General features: G+C 47.8%; 1 protein-coding gene across 3 annotated transcripts in view; it reads left to right on the forward strand.

The window, feature by feature from the left end:
- Nucleotides 1-16,135: 16,135 nt before the first annotated feature.
- The window catches only part of LRIG2 (leucine rich repeats and immunoglobulin like domains 2), a 47,603-nt gene continuing 45,759 nt past the window's right edge, over nucleotides 16,136-17,979 (forward strand). For 2 of the 3 annotated variants that reach the window (XM_036015579.1, XM_036015580.1), the window contains exon 1: nucleotides 16,739-16,874. Coding sequence is in view for 1 of the 3 variants with exons in the window: in XM_028502648.2 (XP_028358449.1) it covers nucleotides 16,636-16,874 (239 nt within the window). In the remaining 2 variants the exon portion in view is untranslated. Of the gene's footprint in view, nucleotides 16,875-17,979 lie in introns of all 3 variants that reach the window. The other variant, XM_028502648.2, reaches the window with a different exon arrangement.

Genomic DNA, 17,979 nt, shown 5'->3' on the forward strand with positions numbered 1-17,979 from the left:
TTACACCTGAATATCGCTGACATTTCAAAAAGAAAATGTGGGGAAGGAACCATAACAGGACACTGTAATCATTAATTACCTCTGAAGTCAGGACTGGGGAAGGAATGACTTAGTTTTCCCTTTTTGTGCTGTTTAAATTTTTATGAAAAAAAAAAGTAAAGCACAAAAGTTTTAAAAGTACAACTACATAAGCGCAAAAATAAGTTAGTCTATTCGGAGCCCAGAAATTAATGGATTTGGATAAACTTCAGAATGGTTGCATGCAGAACAGAAAAGGCTGTTGTAAGATCTGTTCGGGGGCGGCCTGGTTGCTGAGAGCTGCAAAGGCTGAGCTGGAAGCTCCTTCAAAGGTCTCTTCTTGATCCTCCTCCCTGGGAGCCCAAGTCTCTGGCATCAGCAGTCCTGACGGAGCAGCTTGCTGCCTCTCTGGGATTGGGTCAGAGGGCTTTGGTTAAGAAACCTGGTCATTGCTCACACCCAACAGTGAGTACTTAATACTTAGAATGTGCAGGCACTGGAATGGGTCTAATTGTCTTGTTGTCAGTTGTCATGGCCATCGTCATAACTAATCCAGGCAAGGCAGTCGCCAGAGGACTTTAGAGGCGTACCTTGTCTAATCCTAACAGTCATCTATGATATAGATATAGATATTATTATTATTCTATTGACTGTTTTAGAGAGACTGGAAAGGGGGGAGGGAGAGAAACATCAGTTTGTTGTTCCACTTATTTATGCATTCATTGGTTGATTCTTTTATGTGCCCCGACTGGGGATCAAACCAGCAGCCTTGGTGTATGGGGATGATGCTCTAACCAACAGAGCTACTGCGCCAGGGCCGACATGGATGTTGTTTTTACTTTTCACTTCACAGATGAGAAAATTGAAGCAAAGAGAAGTTAAGTATCTTACACAAGGTGAAAGACCTAATAGGCTGGAAGCTTACTTTTAGAACCAGTTTACTTACTTGACCATCATTTTATACCAAAATGAAAAAGACAGAGGCCCTGCCCTTGAAGCTCCCATGGTTTGTCAGGGAGACTGGCATAGAAACACATCGACTCTAACATGGGATGAGCCTTGTGAGGAAAGGGGTGTGCACAGTGCCACAAAAGGACCCAGAAAGTCACCCCTGCCCCGCCTCAGGAAGACGGGGAAAGTGCCCTTTGAGCTGGACCTTGAAGGATGGGTGGGGTTTGCCGTGTCTAGAAGGGGGAAGGAGGATGGTAGGCAAAGGGCACTGAGAAATGAAACATGAAAGCATAGTAGATTTTGGGGAAAGCAGGTGATTTGGAGAGTGAATGGTGAGGTACAGGGGGCGATGAGAGTGGGGGTGGCTCGAGAGAGGCCTCGTGGGTGTTGAGGAGCTACAGGAAGTGGGTGCGCAGAGCCACAGGGGCGGAGCTGCAGGGGTGACGGGTGATGCCGTGTCACTCCAGCTCTATCACCAAAGAAAACCTGAGACTTGGGCTCCAAGTTTAAGAGACCCTGGGCTCAAAGTGGTCGTGACTTTGAAAGAAGAGGCATTTATGGCTCCAGTCATTTATTGGCTTCTGCTTAGGGGAGCCAGCCTTGGGCTTTTGGTTCTAGAAGGGGCCGGAAGGGACTCTAGCAAAATATTTGCTATTTCCCCATGAAATAGAAGGAAACACCAGGCATGCTTCCCTGTCTTTTGTTATTGCTACTTACACAGGAATACTTAATGGGATGCTTTCAAGAGCGACTAACAGAAAAATAGACTTGAGTATGGAACTCATCAGCTCACGGTGTGAGAAAGTCAGGGGCAGCTAGCTTTCATGAGGCTTGATCTAGCAGCAAAACAATACCGGCCTGTCTTCTCTCCCCTGTTTCTACTACAGCTGACCCCCTCAGGGTCCCAAGCTGGCTGAAATCTGCTCCCAGGGCTGCCTGCTTCCTCATTCACGCTCAGCAGGAAAGATAACACCTTCGTTGGAGAATTCCCACCAATTGTTCCGACAGTCACTTTGATGGATGACCACAGCTTTGGTCACGTGCATCTCAGTGGCTGTGGATAAAACGCAATGATTACCTTAGTTTTCAGGGCTCTCCTGCTTGACCTCTGAAGTCAGGGGAGGAGGGAGCAGACCCCCAAGTGTGAAACAGGACTGCTGGGAGAGTAGAGACAGGCCACCCCACAGCCGTGCGCCACAGTCAGGCATCAGGGGGACGGGACTGGCTCAATTAGAGCATTGATTTCCATATAACCTCATTTATTGTTTTTTTTTATTAAAAAATTTTAATTGATTTTTGAGAGAGAGAGGAAGTGGGGGCGGGGAGAAATATCAATTTGTTGTTCCACTTATTCATTCAGTCACTGGTTGATTCTCGTATGTGCCCTGACCAGGGATCAAACTCACAACCTTTGTGTATCAGGATGATGCTCTAACCAACTGAGCTACTCTGCAAGGGCCATTAATTCTTAGTAGCCCCCAAAACTTCACACTCATGGCAGCCTCTATTTAATTTAGTGATTCTCAATACCTTCAGGGATTATGATTTCTTTGGCCTAGACCTCACTGTTTTGTTTTCAGCTCACTAGATGATTCTAGTGGGCAACCAGGGCTGAGGACCGTTGCTTAATCTTTCATTATTGCTTCTTCTTCCATCGTAGGCTTAGTTTTATGTACAGCTGAACTATGTTGAATCTTAATAAATAAGAAGAATTTGATAAATGTATTGAAGGGACCGAAGTTCTGCCACCCTAGAGCTGCTTTGGGGGACATTGGTTTAAGCTGTTTATTAAGAAACAAGGCTCGTCCTGGCTGGCGTAGCTCAGTGGATTGAGCGTGGGCTGGGAACCAAAGTGTCCCAGGTTCGATTCCCAGCCAGGGTACATGCCTGGGTTGCAGGCCATGACTCCCAGCAACCGCACATTGATGTTTCTCTCTCTCTATCTCTATCTCCCTCCCTTCCCTCTCTAAAAAGAAATAAATAAAAATCTTGGAAAAAAAAAAAGAAATAAGGCTCAGAAAGGACCTTTGACCTTCCTCCCTTTCCTGAGTGAGACATTCAGATGGAGAAACCTGCTCCCGGAAGGAGATTTGAGGGTGTGGCCGTAGCCTCATTTGAATTGAGTTTGGCAAACAGCAGTGCCTGAGGGGGGCGGGGGCTCTATCAGCTGGATACCTGCTGGGTCCCCTTGTTTCTAAGGCACCTGGCAAGAAGCTTCCTGCCAGGCGTGTTCTGCTAGCCCCCACCTCCCTGTGAAACACCTGTTCTCACTTCTGGACTCTAAGGCTCCACTCCCCCTTTCTCCTTTGTCCAAAAGTGTCTCACATACCCAGTGTCGCCCCACTGTCTCTGGAATCATCATGCCTGTGTGAACTCCCCCTGTGCATGCAGTGAAACTTCGATTTTTCTCCTGACAGTCTGTCCCTGTTAATTTGACTATTAGCCCAGACAGAACTCACGAGGTGGGAGGAAAAGTATTAATATATTTTTAGCCCCCATAATATAACTAAAATTCACAACAATGAACTAACATTTACTGAGATGCATTATGTTCCAGGCACATTACAAGGTGTTTTACATACATTATCTCATTTCATCCGCTCAGCAATCTTATGAGATAGAGAATATTATCTTTGTCACAGACAAGGAACCTAGGGCCCAGAGAACTTGTTTTTCCAAAGCCAAGCACCTACTGTGTGCTTAAGATAGGACTCGAACCCAGGTGTTTCCAACTCCAAATGCCTTGCATGTAGCCCCCTTTACACGCTGTGTGTTCCAGAACCACTGAAACCGGAAAAGACACCGGCGTTTGGGCTGCCTGTCACTACCCAACCCAATAAGCAGACTCCGGGGTTGAATCTTTACGGGCGCTTTATTCAGATGGTGGGCAATCTGAGAAGATGGCGGGTTCACACCCTAACAGACCATCTTACATTTCCTTTCCAAGCCAGCGTTTTCATGACAGAGAACAAAGAGCGGTGAGGGGTTTTGGAATTCAGGGAAAATTGGATTTAAAAAACTGCAGTATTCATCCCTGGGCAGTTAGCTGTTCCCAGGGGCGGGTGGTGGGGTGGTCAGCTGTCTCTCCCTGGAACACAAAGGTCCAGATGCCTCCACTTGTCCCCAGGTGGTACTCTTTAGTTAGCAGTACCCCAGGAGGTCGGCTGTTTTCCCAGGAGCCAGGATGGGCCTTATCTGTAGGATCTGAAACAAAAGCTTTAACATATGCATTACTTACTAGGCTTATAACTATTTACCTGCAGCTAAAATTTTCCAGCTCTTAAGTCCCCTGTCACCATGACCATGAGAGATCTCATTTGTAGTCCATTTCCCAACCCTTTTAGTCCCTGACACTTCTGTCAGGGCCTTAAGGTGATCTTCACTGGGGTTTTGTTTTCAAACCACCTCCAGCGACTCTTGTGCCATCTACCATATTAAAAATTTTATTTATTTTTTAGAGGTAGGGGAAGGGAGGGAGAAAGAGAGAAGCATCGATGTATTCGAAGGGAGGGAGAGATATATTGACTGGTTGCCTCTTTCACACCCCTGGCCTGTGCCCTGACTGGGAATCGAACCAGCGAACTTTGGGTTTGCAGGCCAGCACCAAGTCCACTAAGCTACACCAGTCAGGGCCCATCTACCACAGTTTTACAGACATTGTATTCTGCACACGAAGATTATACCCAGTGTATGAGTACAGGGAGAAAATGGGGTGTGATCCAAATACGTGTTCACAAATGACACATTGTGCACTTAGTGTTTATATCTATACACACCCACACCTCTGTTTTATAAACACAAAAATTATGGCTGTAGTGCAGGGGAGAGAACCCTGATTCAGAGTTCCACTGGGACCTGTAGAGTTCCACCTGACTAGCACTGTGACCTCAGACAAATCACCCACATTTGTTAACTTTCTTTTTATCATCCCTAAAATGAGGAGCCAGCCCTGGCTGGTGTGGCTCAGTGGATTGAGTCCTGGGCTGCGAACCAAAGGGTCGCCAGTTCAATGCCCAGTCAGGGCACATGCCTGGGTTGCGGGCCAGGTCCCCAGTAGGGGGTGCACCAGAAGCAACCACACATTGATGTTTCTCTTCTTCCCTTCCTCTATCTCTAAAAATAAATAAAATCTTAAACAACAAAACAGGGACACAATGCTTGCCTTTTCTAACTGCATGATTATCTGAGGATCAAATGAGATCCCAAATCTAGCAAGGAGTCTTTTATTATTATCATTATCATTATTATTAGTAGTAGTAGTAGTAGTAGTAGTAGTAGTATTGCTTTTAGAGAGAGAGGAAGGGGGAGAGTGAGAGAGAGAGAAACATCCATTCGTTGTTCTACTTATTGATGCATTCATTGGTTGATTCTCGTATGTGCTCTGACCAGGGATCCAACCTGAGACCTTGGCGCATTGGGGCAATGCTCTGTTACGGAACAGGGGCCTGGCCCCGGGCGGGTCTGCCTGGAGCCAGCTGTGGTGTGTGGGTTCTTGACTTCCTGTAGGAACGGTTTCACAGCACGAGTCCAGGTGACTATGAGGATGCATTTATTTAAAGCTGGGGACAGTGAAACAAGGAAGGGTTTAGCACAGAGGAAGCAACAAGGAGAGCTCTGGCTTGCCTGCCTTAGCTCTCTGTGAAGGGAGGGAAGAGGGGCTCCTACAGGCAGGTTCCGGGGATCAGCCTGGGCCACGCTGCCAGCTGCCCATGGCCAGAGTCTAGGAGAGGCGTGCCTGTGAAGAAGAAGTGGGGGGTGGGGGGAGAGAAAGGAAAGAGAATGGCACAGGCTGCTCCCCAGAGGGAGAGCACATGCAAATGAGCAAGCTGGGGCCTTTGTCTTGAGGCTTTTATCTCTCTCCTGCAGGCGGGAATCTCAGGGGAGGTCTCAGGGCACGGCTTAATAGAATACCCATCAGTTCCCCAGATGTGGTCTTTCAGGGTCATGGTCTCCTCTGATTGGCCAGAGGCAGGGCCGAGGGTCTATAGTCATTGCAGTTAGTCCTGGTGTTGCCCACCTGGTTTTGCTGGTTTTGCTGCTTTTCTGGGCCTGGAGCTGAAAAACAGCTGAGGCCTAGATGTCATCTCCAGGGAGGAGAGGTCTTCCTTTTCCCAGTTTTTTTTAAAGATTTTATTTGTTTATTTTTAGAGAGAGGGGAAGGGAGGGGGGAAGGGAGGGAGAAAGTGAGGGAGACAAACATCAGTGTGTGGTTGCTCCTCACAAGCCCCCTACTGGGGACCGGGCCCTCAACCCAGGCCTGTGCTCAGACTGGGAATCGAACCACTGACCCCCTTTGGTTTGGCAGTCTGGCTCTCAGTCCCCTGAGCCACACTAGCCAGGGCTGTTATCCCATTTTTGTCCCCTGCCAGGCACTTGGGTCTTCCGCCCAGGTGGCCATCGGCACCTGGCCGTAAATTGCTCCTGGCTGTCAATTGCCCGGCCATTGTGCTCAGCTGTCTCAGTTTCTCTCTTCCACTTGCCAAGGAATTTTCCTAGCTTCTCATTATCCTGTCTCATAACCAGCCGAGCTACCCAGCCAGGGCCCTAGCAAGGAGTCTTGGCCATACATTTTTTGCCGGCTAATAAGCTGTACATGTGAACGCTAGTAAAATGTGTACGCTGTATCCTCATTACCTGTTACAGAGTAACGTTGCATTTCTGGGTATCCCAGTTAATGAGCCATAAATTGCTCCTCCCCTCGTTTTCTCATACACTGACAGACCTTCGGAGTTCTGTGTGATGTGCATGGATCAGAGGTTGTGAATGTAATAGAAAGCAGGGGAAAGAGCAGAAGGAAAGAGTGGGGAGAGGCATTTTTACAATCTACATACCAGCATTTTTTTCTTTTACTTCGAAACAAGTCCCTGTTGGCTAGGATGGCAGGAAAGGGGCCCTTTTGCACACTGTTGGTGGGAGTGTAGATGGGTATAAAATCTTGGAGAGCTAGTTATCAAATTGAAGACCAACATATAAATCTCATTTTGTACTAGATAATAAAAACTTTAAAAAAGTGTAAGCTCGTATTTCTACCAAGATTTAGCAGAAACAGCTAGGAGAAGACAGACAACAGAGTTGACAGTGGCTGTCCCTGGTGGCTGGGAGTGTCTGGGAGAAGTTCCACTTTTTCTGTTATAGTCTTCTGAATGGTTTGACCTGCAGATAAACATTTATTTATTTTTGCAAAGACCAAAGGCGGCCCAGAGCACAGGATAGCTGGATAGGCACACACATCCGTGTCGCTCCGGTGTCCTTAATCCCTGGCTCCTCGCTGCAAGTCAGGCCCCGAGTCCCAGAGGGCACTGACCCCTGCCTGGCAGTCCTGCGCCGTGCACGTGCTGTTTTGCAGTCCATTACCAGCTGCTTAAGCAGCAGGTTCCTGGTGGCTGGTCTGCTGGAACCTGCTTCTGGAGGACAAACAGGAAGGGCGCAGCTGCCAGGGGAGATTACCCCGTTGGCTTCATTGGCAAGAAAACAATTCAAATCTTAAGATGTTGAGGAAAACTTCATGCTTCTGCCTGGAGAGGGGAAGGAGCCAGCCTGAGGCGGCCCTGAAGGAAGCCTTGCCTTGGCCCGTGTTACAAGCTTCCAGCCCCAGGTCCTGGCAGCTGGTCCTCCACGCTTGGGGAGGGCTCCAGCGGCACAGGCCAAGTCTCACTGGGCCTGGATCCCTTGGCGTTAACTGGAGCTTCCTTGGTAGGAGAAGAAACCATTTCACCATTCCTGCAGCTAGCCTTCGGTTATGCAAGATGCCTGCAGGGCTTCAGGGCAAAGACCGATTAGGAAAGGCAATGAAAGCCCTAACGGCTGTGGCTCAGTTGGTTGGATGTCATCCGGCAACGTGAAAGGTCACCGGTTCCATCTCTAGTCTGGCACGTGCCTGGGTTGTGGGATTGTCCCAATCAGGGCGCAGATGAGAGGCAACCAAACCGTGTTTCTCTCACACGTTGGTGTTTCTTTCCCTCTTACTCCCTCCCCTCACCTCCCCTCCCTCTAAAAATAAGTAAGTGAAATCTTTAAAAAGAAGGCAGGCAATGAAATAGGGCACGGACTCAGGCAGATGGACGGACATCGGGTCCCTCTGCTTTGACACTTTCTAGAAGTTACTCCACCTCTCTGACCTGAATGTCCCTACCCGTGAGATGGGGTAAATAAAACCGGCCTGCTTTGCTGGGCTGCGGGGCTGCTCTCTGCACGGGACGTTAGCGCTTTCTGCCTGGCCGGGAGCAGCGCTCAGTAAATGCCACAGTCACGTGCGTGTGGGGCCTCCTTTCCTCTCTCCCTGCAGTGGCAGTGGTTAAGGATCTGGGCTCTGTTCTTTATTACAGGGGTGACTTTGGACAAACCTCCTTGGGCCTCAGTTTTCTCATGAGCAGCATGAATATAAGGATTCCCAACTCATGGATCTTGGGAAGTTTAACTTCCAAGATACACACACGTAACAATCAAGTGCCTGGAACACAGGCATTCAGGACCTGGGGCTGTTACAATTTGCTGATGAAAGACTGGCAAGTTTCCTATTGTTAGGGAGCATAGATAGCAAACCAAGGTGGGGAGGAGGAGGGACACCCACTGACCCGGCAGACTCGAGCCTGGCCCGGCAGTATTGCCCCGTGTCTCAGCATCACGGGAAACACCAGGCTAACACGGGAAGAGGGCAGTCCTTGACATTCTAGATGTCATCTCCACTCTCTTGGAAAGTGAGCCTTTGAAACTGTACTTTCATCCCAAGGCCTGAAAGGTCAGAAAGGACCCCCTGTGCCCAAAGGAAGAAGCCCATTGGCACCTTTGGGTATTCACACTCCATCCCCTACACCGAAAGCTGACACCACCCTCACCTGTCAATCAGTCTGTAACTTCTTCACCCCATCCCACCAACTACGTGAATCCCCAGGACAGAGGACTCTCACGTTTGGCGCTCTTGGCTCTCAGCTCTCTGGCCTCGTGGCCAGAGGCTGCCTGGCCTCAGGCCACCTGGCCTCTGGCCACGTGCATGCTTGCCACCCCGGCCTTTGGCCAACCGTACCCTTCTTTGCCCTAAACCTGTGCCTTTCGCCCACCCCCCCACACCCCACCTCAGCTAGATCATTCTCTTGAACGGATCACCAATAAACCCTGCTTGCACGCTAATAGACTCGCTGATCTGCAGTTCTTTACTACATTGGGGAGAAGAACCAAGTTTCTGGGAGTTTCTCCCATGACACTATTTAAAAAATACAAGTTTCGCAAAGCCACCTTCCAAATCCCGGCCTGCCCTGGCCTCAGACTCTGAGAAGGTGAGCTGCTAGTTCTCGCCCGAAGTCCCGTCTCCGGCTCCTGTGCTGCGGGCTGTGCCTGTCTCGGGCCCTTCCTTCTCACTCCTCCAGCTCCTCTTCCTCCCCTGCCTGCAGGGCCTCTCATTAGTCCAATTAATACCCTGTTGCTGTCACATCAGTTTAGTCCCGGGAGCAGCGTTCCTTGGGGGTGTGCATTTTGCTGGGGAAGGGAGGTGGGGAGCGGAACAGGGAAGAAGCAGCGCTGGCAGCAGTTGGGCCTCCTGGGCCGGGTGTCCTGGGGCATCATCAGGACATAATCGGTGAGAACTTCATCATACAGAGGGAGAGTCTGGCAGTTTGGCAGAACACCCGGGTCCCGTTCTGGGGCTGGAAGGTTCTTCCCTGGAGATAATGACCACCTGGCGGCCTCTGGCCTTCTGCGCACTGGCCTTCGGCTCTCTCTCGGGCATGCACGTACACACACGTGCGCATGCAGGCAGGCACGCACACAAGCTCCCTGGGCTTCCACTCAGCTGAAGAGTTTGTGGGCACGTTCCAGGCCTGGAAGGCTGGTAAACAGGGCGAGGCTGGAGGGCCCGGAAACGCACGACTGCTCCTGCTGATTGCTGAGAATGACCAAACCCGGAGCTTCCCAAGGGCCTATTAAACCATCACAATGCCTGATCCACACAGCCTGAGAAAGATAAAAGATAATGAGCCTAACAAGTTAGCTCAGAAGCTCGAGCAGCCCGGGGACAGGTTGGCTGGGTGGGTGCACAGTGGAGTCAGCATTTTCCACCCTCCTCCCCACACACCACTGGGGTGTGAACCTGGAGTTTATGCTGAGGCTGGGGAGGAAGCTGGATGTCTGTGTGTGTTTTTGTTAGAGAGAGAGAGAGAGATCATGAGGTCATGGTCTGATGGGAAGTCAGCCCTTCCTCCCTCAACGAGTTACATTGTACATACCTGTTCAGGCTTCTGTTGAGGCGAAAGGAGGCTCACAGCAAACTCAGTCTGCTGTCACCTGTCCCCTCCCGCTGCACCGTCAGCACTCCTGCTCTCCGCCTGGAGCCGGGAGCTTCCGTGCTGGCCTCAGTCCAGGGTGAGTGTGAAGAACAGACATCTTCTCTCACTGCTCTGCCTCCAACCCCTCAACCACAGAAATGTGAGTGCTGTGTGGGACAGACATTAACGGTTGGCCTCAGGGTGTGGTCCGTGGACCGGCTGTTTCAGCATCACCCAGAAACTTGGTAGAAATGTGAATTCTCAAGTGTGTACCCCGACATGCACTGGATCAGGAATTCTGGGGGTGCAGCTCAACAGTTTGTGTATTAGCAAGCCCTTCAAGTGATACATGCTGAAATTTAAGCACCATGGATACATGTTGGAGGGTAACATGAAAAAAATTACAACGGAGGGAAGGACATTAAAACAGAATTGCAAATAGGAGTGCTTGCAAGTCTACAAGAATATAAAAAGGGCCTTTCCCACTGTGGAGGCCCACGGGTGGAGACTGACTTCTCCCTGTAGCAGGACAAGCCAAAGTGTGCGCATGCACACACGCACACACACACACACACCTCTTCCCCACCTCCTCCAGAAGCCACAGCATTCTTGAATTTGGCGTTTATCATTCACATGCATGGTTTTACTGCCTATTTATACATAGTATTTTTTGCATATTTTTAACTTTATATATTTTCGACATACAGTGTTTACCTGTTGGCAATTTGCCTTTTTCCATTTGCCAATAAGTTTTGAGACAGATCTTTGGTGCTGCTACCTCTGTTTATTTTCTTGTTGATGGACATTTATGTTGCTTCCAATTTTTAGCTATTGCAAGTAATGCTGCACCTAACACTGATGTGGATGTCCCTTGGCACCAATGCACAAGGATGTTTCTAGGCTGTCTGCCTAGGCGTGCAGTCACTGGATCGTACTAATGTGCGTCTTCATCTTTACTAGATCTTTCCAACTTACAAAGCTCCAAAGCGGTTATATTGATTTAAGCTGCCCCAAAAATTGGGTCCAAGAGTTCCTATTGCTCATTGCCACTGTATTGCAAGACTTTAATATTTTGTTAACTTTTCTGATTTTTGGATGTGAATGGTATTTTTCTGTAGTTTTATTTTGTATTTATCTTATTTTTTATATTTGTATTTGGCCATTTGGTTTCTTTTGTGATTTCATGTTTTTTTCCCTTTGTCTGTTTTTCTTTTTATTTTTTAAAGATTTTACTTATTTATTTTTAGAGAGAGGGGAAGGGAGGGAGAAAGAGAGGGAGAGAAACATCAATGTGTGGTTGCTTCTCATGTATCCCCAACTGAGGACCCAGCCTACAACCCAGGCATGTGCCCTGACTGGGAATTGAACTGGTGATCTTTTGGTTTGCAGCCTGTGCTCAATCCATTGAGCTACACCAGCCAGGGCTGTTAGAGTTTTATTTTCACTATTGTGTGAGTTAGGGGTCTAATTTTATTGTGTCTGTTTATCCAGTATATATGTTAATTAATCCATCATTTCTTATTGCTTTCTAATTCTACTTGTGTCTTTTTTAAAGAAATATTTTATTTACTTTTAGATAGAGGGGAAGAGAGGTAGAAGAGATGGAGGGAAACATCAATCAGTTGCCTCTCCTACCGGGGACCAAACCCACAACCCCGGCATGTGCCCTGACTAGGAAACGAACAGGTGATCTTTTGCTTTGTGGGGTAATGTCTAACCAACTGAGCCACACTGACCTGTGTCTTATATCAACTTTCCTTGTGTGCATGACTTGACTTTGGGGACTCTCCATTCGTTCTGTTCTGTTTGACCATTTATCTTTATACCTCTTCCCCAGTTTCTTAAAAGCTAGACTGCTATGGAGTGTTGTCATTATCTGGGAAGGGTAGGCCTGAACTTCTTCTCATAAAAATAGTCTTGATTCTTCTTGGCCCTTTGCTCTTATTTATGAAACTTGTCAAGTTTCTTAAAATACTTTATTAGAATTGCATTGCCTTTATGATTCATTTTGGTGGTATTGTCACTTCTAACCTTTTTAAAAAAGATTTTATTTATTTATTTATTTTAGAGAGAGGGCAAGGGAAGGAGAAAGAAAAGGAGAGAAACATCAATGTGTGGTTGCCCCTCGCACATCTCCAACTGGGGAGCTGGCCCAAAACCCAGGCACGTGTCCTGAATGGGAATCAAACCCATGACCCTTTGGTTCGCAGGCCCGCACTCAATCCACGGAGCTACACCAGCCAGGGCTCTAATCTTTCCATTATGACATTTAAGACATAGGAATCTACATTGGGATTGTAAAGCGAAACCCATGTAACCACCACCCAGGTCAAGAAAACACGATACTACCGGAACTCTATTAAGTCTCCTATAATATTGCTTGCCCATCACAATGAACTTTTATAGGATTTTTTGCTTTTCTTTATAATTTCACTGCTTGTGTATGCATCTCTAAATGAAATAGCCTTTCTTGTATTTAAGCTTTATATGAAGAGAATAATATAGATGCACTCTTGTGCAATTTGGGTTTTTGGCTCCACATTATACTAGGGTTGTTTCCAGTCTCTGGCAACTATTATCGTGTTGCTCTCAACATGTTGGCACCTGTACCCAGGTGTGTGCGCATGCCTGTCTCTGCGGTGTATACCTAAATGTGGAGTTGCGGGATCATGATGTGGGTGTTTTCTTTTATGCTGTTTCCACAGTGGTTATGCTGATTCCTGTCCCCACTGGCCTTCGATGAGACACCTCACTGCTCCAGTGTCCTAGCGACACTCTGGATTGTCAGGTTTTCTAATTTTTTTTCCCTCAAAGTAATTCCTTTATTAGAAAATGTGCGTTTTGCCTTGTTTTCTCTAGTAAAAAGCTTTGCATTTTGAGAAGGTAGGGGGAAGGGGAGTCTTAACAAGATGTAGAGGATATTCAGGACTCATTATAATGGTGCTTCATGTTTGTGAAGTGGGTTCCCCCCGACCCCCACAGACACACACACACACACACACACACACACACACACACCTCCCAACCCCCCCTGCTCTTATGGGAAGTCACTCAAACTCATCACATCATGGTATAAATGACTAATAAGGTTTGTTGGCAGCAAAACAGCACCAGGTGTGAGACCTCAGTTCAGCAAACTGGGTTCTTGGGTCCTGGCTAAGAAAGAATTGAGAGCCAAGACTCAATAAGAAAAAGTTCACTTACGTCACAGAAGTAGGAGAAATGTGTTGTAGAAGCAATGGGCTCAGGAAACAAGTTACAGAGGCAAAAGGAGTGTCCTTGGCACCCAGGAGAAAGAGAGAGGGGAGGAAAACGGAGCCTGGGGGAACTGGGTGTGGGCAGGTGTGGGCATACTCCATACCAAGAGTCACACTGGGTTCTCTGGCCTGAGGGCTTTTATCTTTACACTTTTAGTCAATCTGATGCATAGAGTAGTATTTCACTGTGGTTGTAATATTCAGTTTCCCTGACGAGTAATTAGATTGAGCAACATTCCATGTGCTTCTTGGCAATTTTTTTCTCTTTTGAAGTGCACGTTAAAATCTTACGCCCGTTTTCTTTTGCATTTCAATGATTTGTAGGAATATATTTGCAAATCCTGGATACCGTGTTGATTGTGTATGTTGCAATTTTTTATGGTGTCATGTGTGAATGAAAATTTATTTTAATGTATTCAAATGTATTGTTTTTTTATTTGACAGTTAATGACTTAACAATTTTTTCCATTTTCATAGATCCTTTGCTACTCCAAAGTGAAAAAGACAGCCTTGAACTGACTTTTGAATGTGGTGTGAGAAAGGATCCAGTTTCATGTTTTTCCATGTGACTATCGAGGGATCTCAGCCCCAGTTGTGGAGAAGCCTGTCCTTCCCCCTCGTCTGAGCTTCTGCCTGTGTCATAAATCAAATGTCCCGTGAAGTCTCTGACAGGTGCGAAAAAACAGTCTATTTAACTTTCCCTGTGGCGATGCTAATTACTGTAGCCTTGAAAACCCACCTTGATAGCTGGTAAAGCAAGTTCTTCTCCATCTTTTCCCCCAAGTGTCTTTGCTATTACTCTGTCCTTGCACTACCATCTCCATTTGGGATTTTTATTGGGATTGTATCAAATCTGCAAATCAACCTGGGAGAATTGACACCTTTGTAATAATGATCTTTTCCGCCTAAAAGCATGGCACGACTCTCCACCTACTTACCGTGTTTCAGACTATAAGACACACTCCCTCCGCCCCCCACCCCACCCAAATTTGGGAGGAATAATGGTCATTAATGCTGCTGTTGAGTTCTGTTTACATTTACATTGGTGAAATATTATGCTATATATGTTATTAAATATTTTATCACATGTTTTTGCTTCAAAATTTTTTTCCTATTCTCCTCTAAAACCTAAATGCATCTTATGGTCTGAAAATACGGTAGTTCTTTTAAAAACCCTTTTTAATAACGTTTTAAAGTGTTCTCCATATACTTTTTCTTTTGTATTTCTTTGTTTGATCTAGATATCTTTTAGATTTTATTGCTTTGCAAGTGCTAACTTTAAAAAATTATATTTTATAATTGCTGATTTATTGGGATAATATTGATTTTAGTATATTGATCTTGTAGTCACAACCTCGTTGAAACTTTTGACTACTTCTAATCATTTACCTAAAGATTCTTTTGCATTTTTTGTCTTCAGATAATCATATACCACATGAGTAAGGGTAGTTTTAGCTCCTCCATTACGACCCATATGCCTTTAATGCTCTTGCCTGCACTAGGGAGGGCCCTTGGCGGCCGGGGGGGGGGGCCCTCTATCCCAGTGTTGTGCAGAAGCAGTGCTAGGCCTCATTTTCTCGATCCTAATGTAAAATGAGCATTTTTTAAAAACGATTTTATTGATTGATGTTTAGAGAGACAAAGGGAGGGAGGGAGAGAGAGAAAGGGAGAGAAACATCGAGGTGCAAGATATACTTTGATTGGTTGCCTCTCGTGCGCCCCCAACTGGGGACCAGGCCTGCAACCCAGGCATGTACCCTGAAGCGACAAGCAAACCGGTGACCTTTTGAACCACACCAGTCAGGACTTCAACACTTTCTTTTTCTACATGTTTTGTTTGCTTCGCTGTGTGTATGTAGGGCAGCATTCTCCAAAACAGGAAAGAAGAGTATTTTCCTTAGAGACATACCTTGCAGGTGCTGTCCCATCATTTACTGAACTCTGAGCTAGAATAGAAAATAGAGGTAGAAAGGTGAATAAACAGGCCTCTGCCCTCAGGGGTTTACAGGGCCATCCATCCGTAGTGCTGTTAGGAGAGGGAGTTGCTGCCCACTTGCAGGACTGCACCAGCTGCAGACAAGCGAAGGGTGCAGAGGAAGCCCCAGCTGGGCTCTGGAGGCGGCGGGCCGGATGAAGGGTCCCAGGCCACTTGCATGTCTTCGGCATGGAAGGCAGCTCACCTGCCATTCCACTTTCTCCAAGCCCGGAGAGGATAAAAGACCCTTTCTATTACTATAGCACATGATTCTCAACCTTTTATCATCTCATGGTAGCATACATAAACTACTAAAATTCTGCAGCACACCAAAAAATATATAGTTTTGCCAATCTGACAAAAAATAGGCATAAGTTTGATTTACCCCCCCCCCCCCAATAATTACCTATCTTGTTTGCTACAAAGTGACTTTTTAAAATATCAGGTACCTATACTTATAGATAAGGATTTCTGATACCAAGAATTAACCAATCAGACACAATTTTATTATACATCGTGACCAGTAAAATGCAACTCCATTATATGACCTATATATTTATAGTTCAAGACAGGACATTCACACCAAAGGACTATTGTGTTGGCCATTGTCATTCCTTTATTTAACAATCTAAGGGAAAAATAGGTCAGTGCCCCTAAACAGTCAGGTGCTGCATGTTTTAAAAATTCTTGCAGCACACCAGTTGAAAACTGCGGCTTCAGCAGATACACTCCAAGTTGGGACTTCGGACTCCCAGCGCTTCACGCCCCTCTTAAGGAGCCACTGCGCCCTCCAGCGGAGTAAGGGCCGCCAAACCCCAGAGGATCGCCCCGAAGTGCCCATCACCAGCAGTCATCCTGAGGATCCCGTTGTCTCCGGCCCCGCCCCCTAGACGGAGTCCCGCCTTGGACGCGATCTCGTCCAGAAGCGCTGATTGGTTGGTTCCTGTGCGTGAGCGGAGGCGCTGTGGGCGGGGCGGAGGCGCTTCGTCGTTTAGGCCCCAGCTGTGTGTCTTGGGTCGCCGCCCCCACGGCTTTGCTGTGTCCGCCCCTCCCTTGTCTTTAGAGGATACAGGCGACAGCCGCGGCTTCGGGTGGCCGTGCAGCCGCCACACGTCTCGGCGCAGCCGCCCCTTCTAGCTGGCTGCTCTCGTCGGCGGGGTCCAGGTCGGGGAGGAAAATGGCGCCGGCGCCCCGAGGCGTCCGGGAGGAGCCGCTGCTGCAGTGTGGGTCCCGACGTCTTTCCCGGCTCCTTTTCTTCGCCCAGGCCCTGGTCCTCCTGCTGCCGACCGCCCGGGCGGGCGTCTGCCCCGCGCCCTGCACCTGCCGCTCCTCTCTGCTGGACTGCAGTCGCAGGAAACTGCCGGCGCCGAGCTGGAGGGTGCTGGCGAGCCCGCTGCCCCCCGACGCCGCCAGCCTGTGAGTGGGGTTGCCGGGCGGGGTTGGGGGTTCTGAGGAAAGGGCAGCTCCCTTCCAAAGGGGACGGGAGGGAGAGAGGCCTGGTCGGAGGGCGCGGTCGGGAGCCTGAGCTGTGAAGGGAAAGGCCATTACAATGTTGTGAACTTTGCCGGCGGTTGCGGAGGTCCTGGAGTTAAAATTTTTGGGGCCACCGAGGCTACGAGTCCTGGGCTGGGGAGGAGCGTGGGCGGGGATGTTGTTAAGGCGTCAGTTGTCCTGGGCACCGGCATTGACTCGAGATGGTTGGGGCTCCTCGCCCACTTTGGGCTGCATCATGCAGTCCAGGGTGTACGTCGGCCTGAATGGTCCCCTGGCATGTGATTTTACAACCACGACCGCTGAAGACACATGGACTGTCTTTTGTCCCTAGTTCGCATTTTGGCTCGTTTGTGCTGCAGTTTTGATACGTAACAAGGTTCAACCTAAATGTGTTAGGAGAGCCAGCACTGCCGGGAACACGTATCTTTTATAAGTAGCATCCTTGGTCCGATTTTGGAAACGAGCATTCTTTCCCAAATCATGTGATGCTTTAATTGTTTTCACTGCATTCGTTGTAGCAAAGAACCTTAAAAATCAGTCCTGTCTCTTTATATATGAGAAGCAAGTGCAGTGAGTAGTTGAATTCTTCTGGAGACTCCACTGCCAAGTGCTCTTTCTGACGGGCCTGCGGTAGTGGCACCTGGGGAGCTCACTGGCCTGAGTCAGCCTAGTGGCATTGGGAGCAACAGTAGGTCATAAAGGCTGCAATTACGGGGCTTCTTAACCACTAACATAGTTGTTTCTCCGCCACTAACCGAGCAATTCATTTATTAATCGACGGCCTTCTGGTACAGTTGGCTCCAAAAAACAGTTGTCACAGAAAAGACTGGCTTGAGGTGCAATTAAAATATGAGGGTCTGTTTGGATTTTCAGTGGAAAATAGTATACAAATGCAAGGTTCCTCTCTGCTGCAGAGGCCATTTTATGCATTCGCAAATAGATTAGGATAGATAGGGAAGAAAGCTGCCTGAAATTCCTTAAGAAAATTAAGGTAACTTAAATAGCAAAATGCTGTGGTAGCATAGGC

Source organism: Phyllostomus discolor, chromosome 14 (genome assembly GCF_004126475.2).
Source record: "Phyllostomus discolor isolate MPI-MPIP mPhyDis1 chromosome 14, mPhyDis1.pri.v3, whole genome shotgun sequence".
Taxonomy (NCBI): Eukaryota; Metazoa; Chordata; class Mammalia; order Chiroptera; family Phyllostomidae; genus Phyllostomus; species Phyllostomus discolor.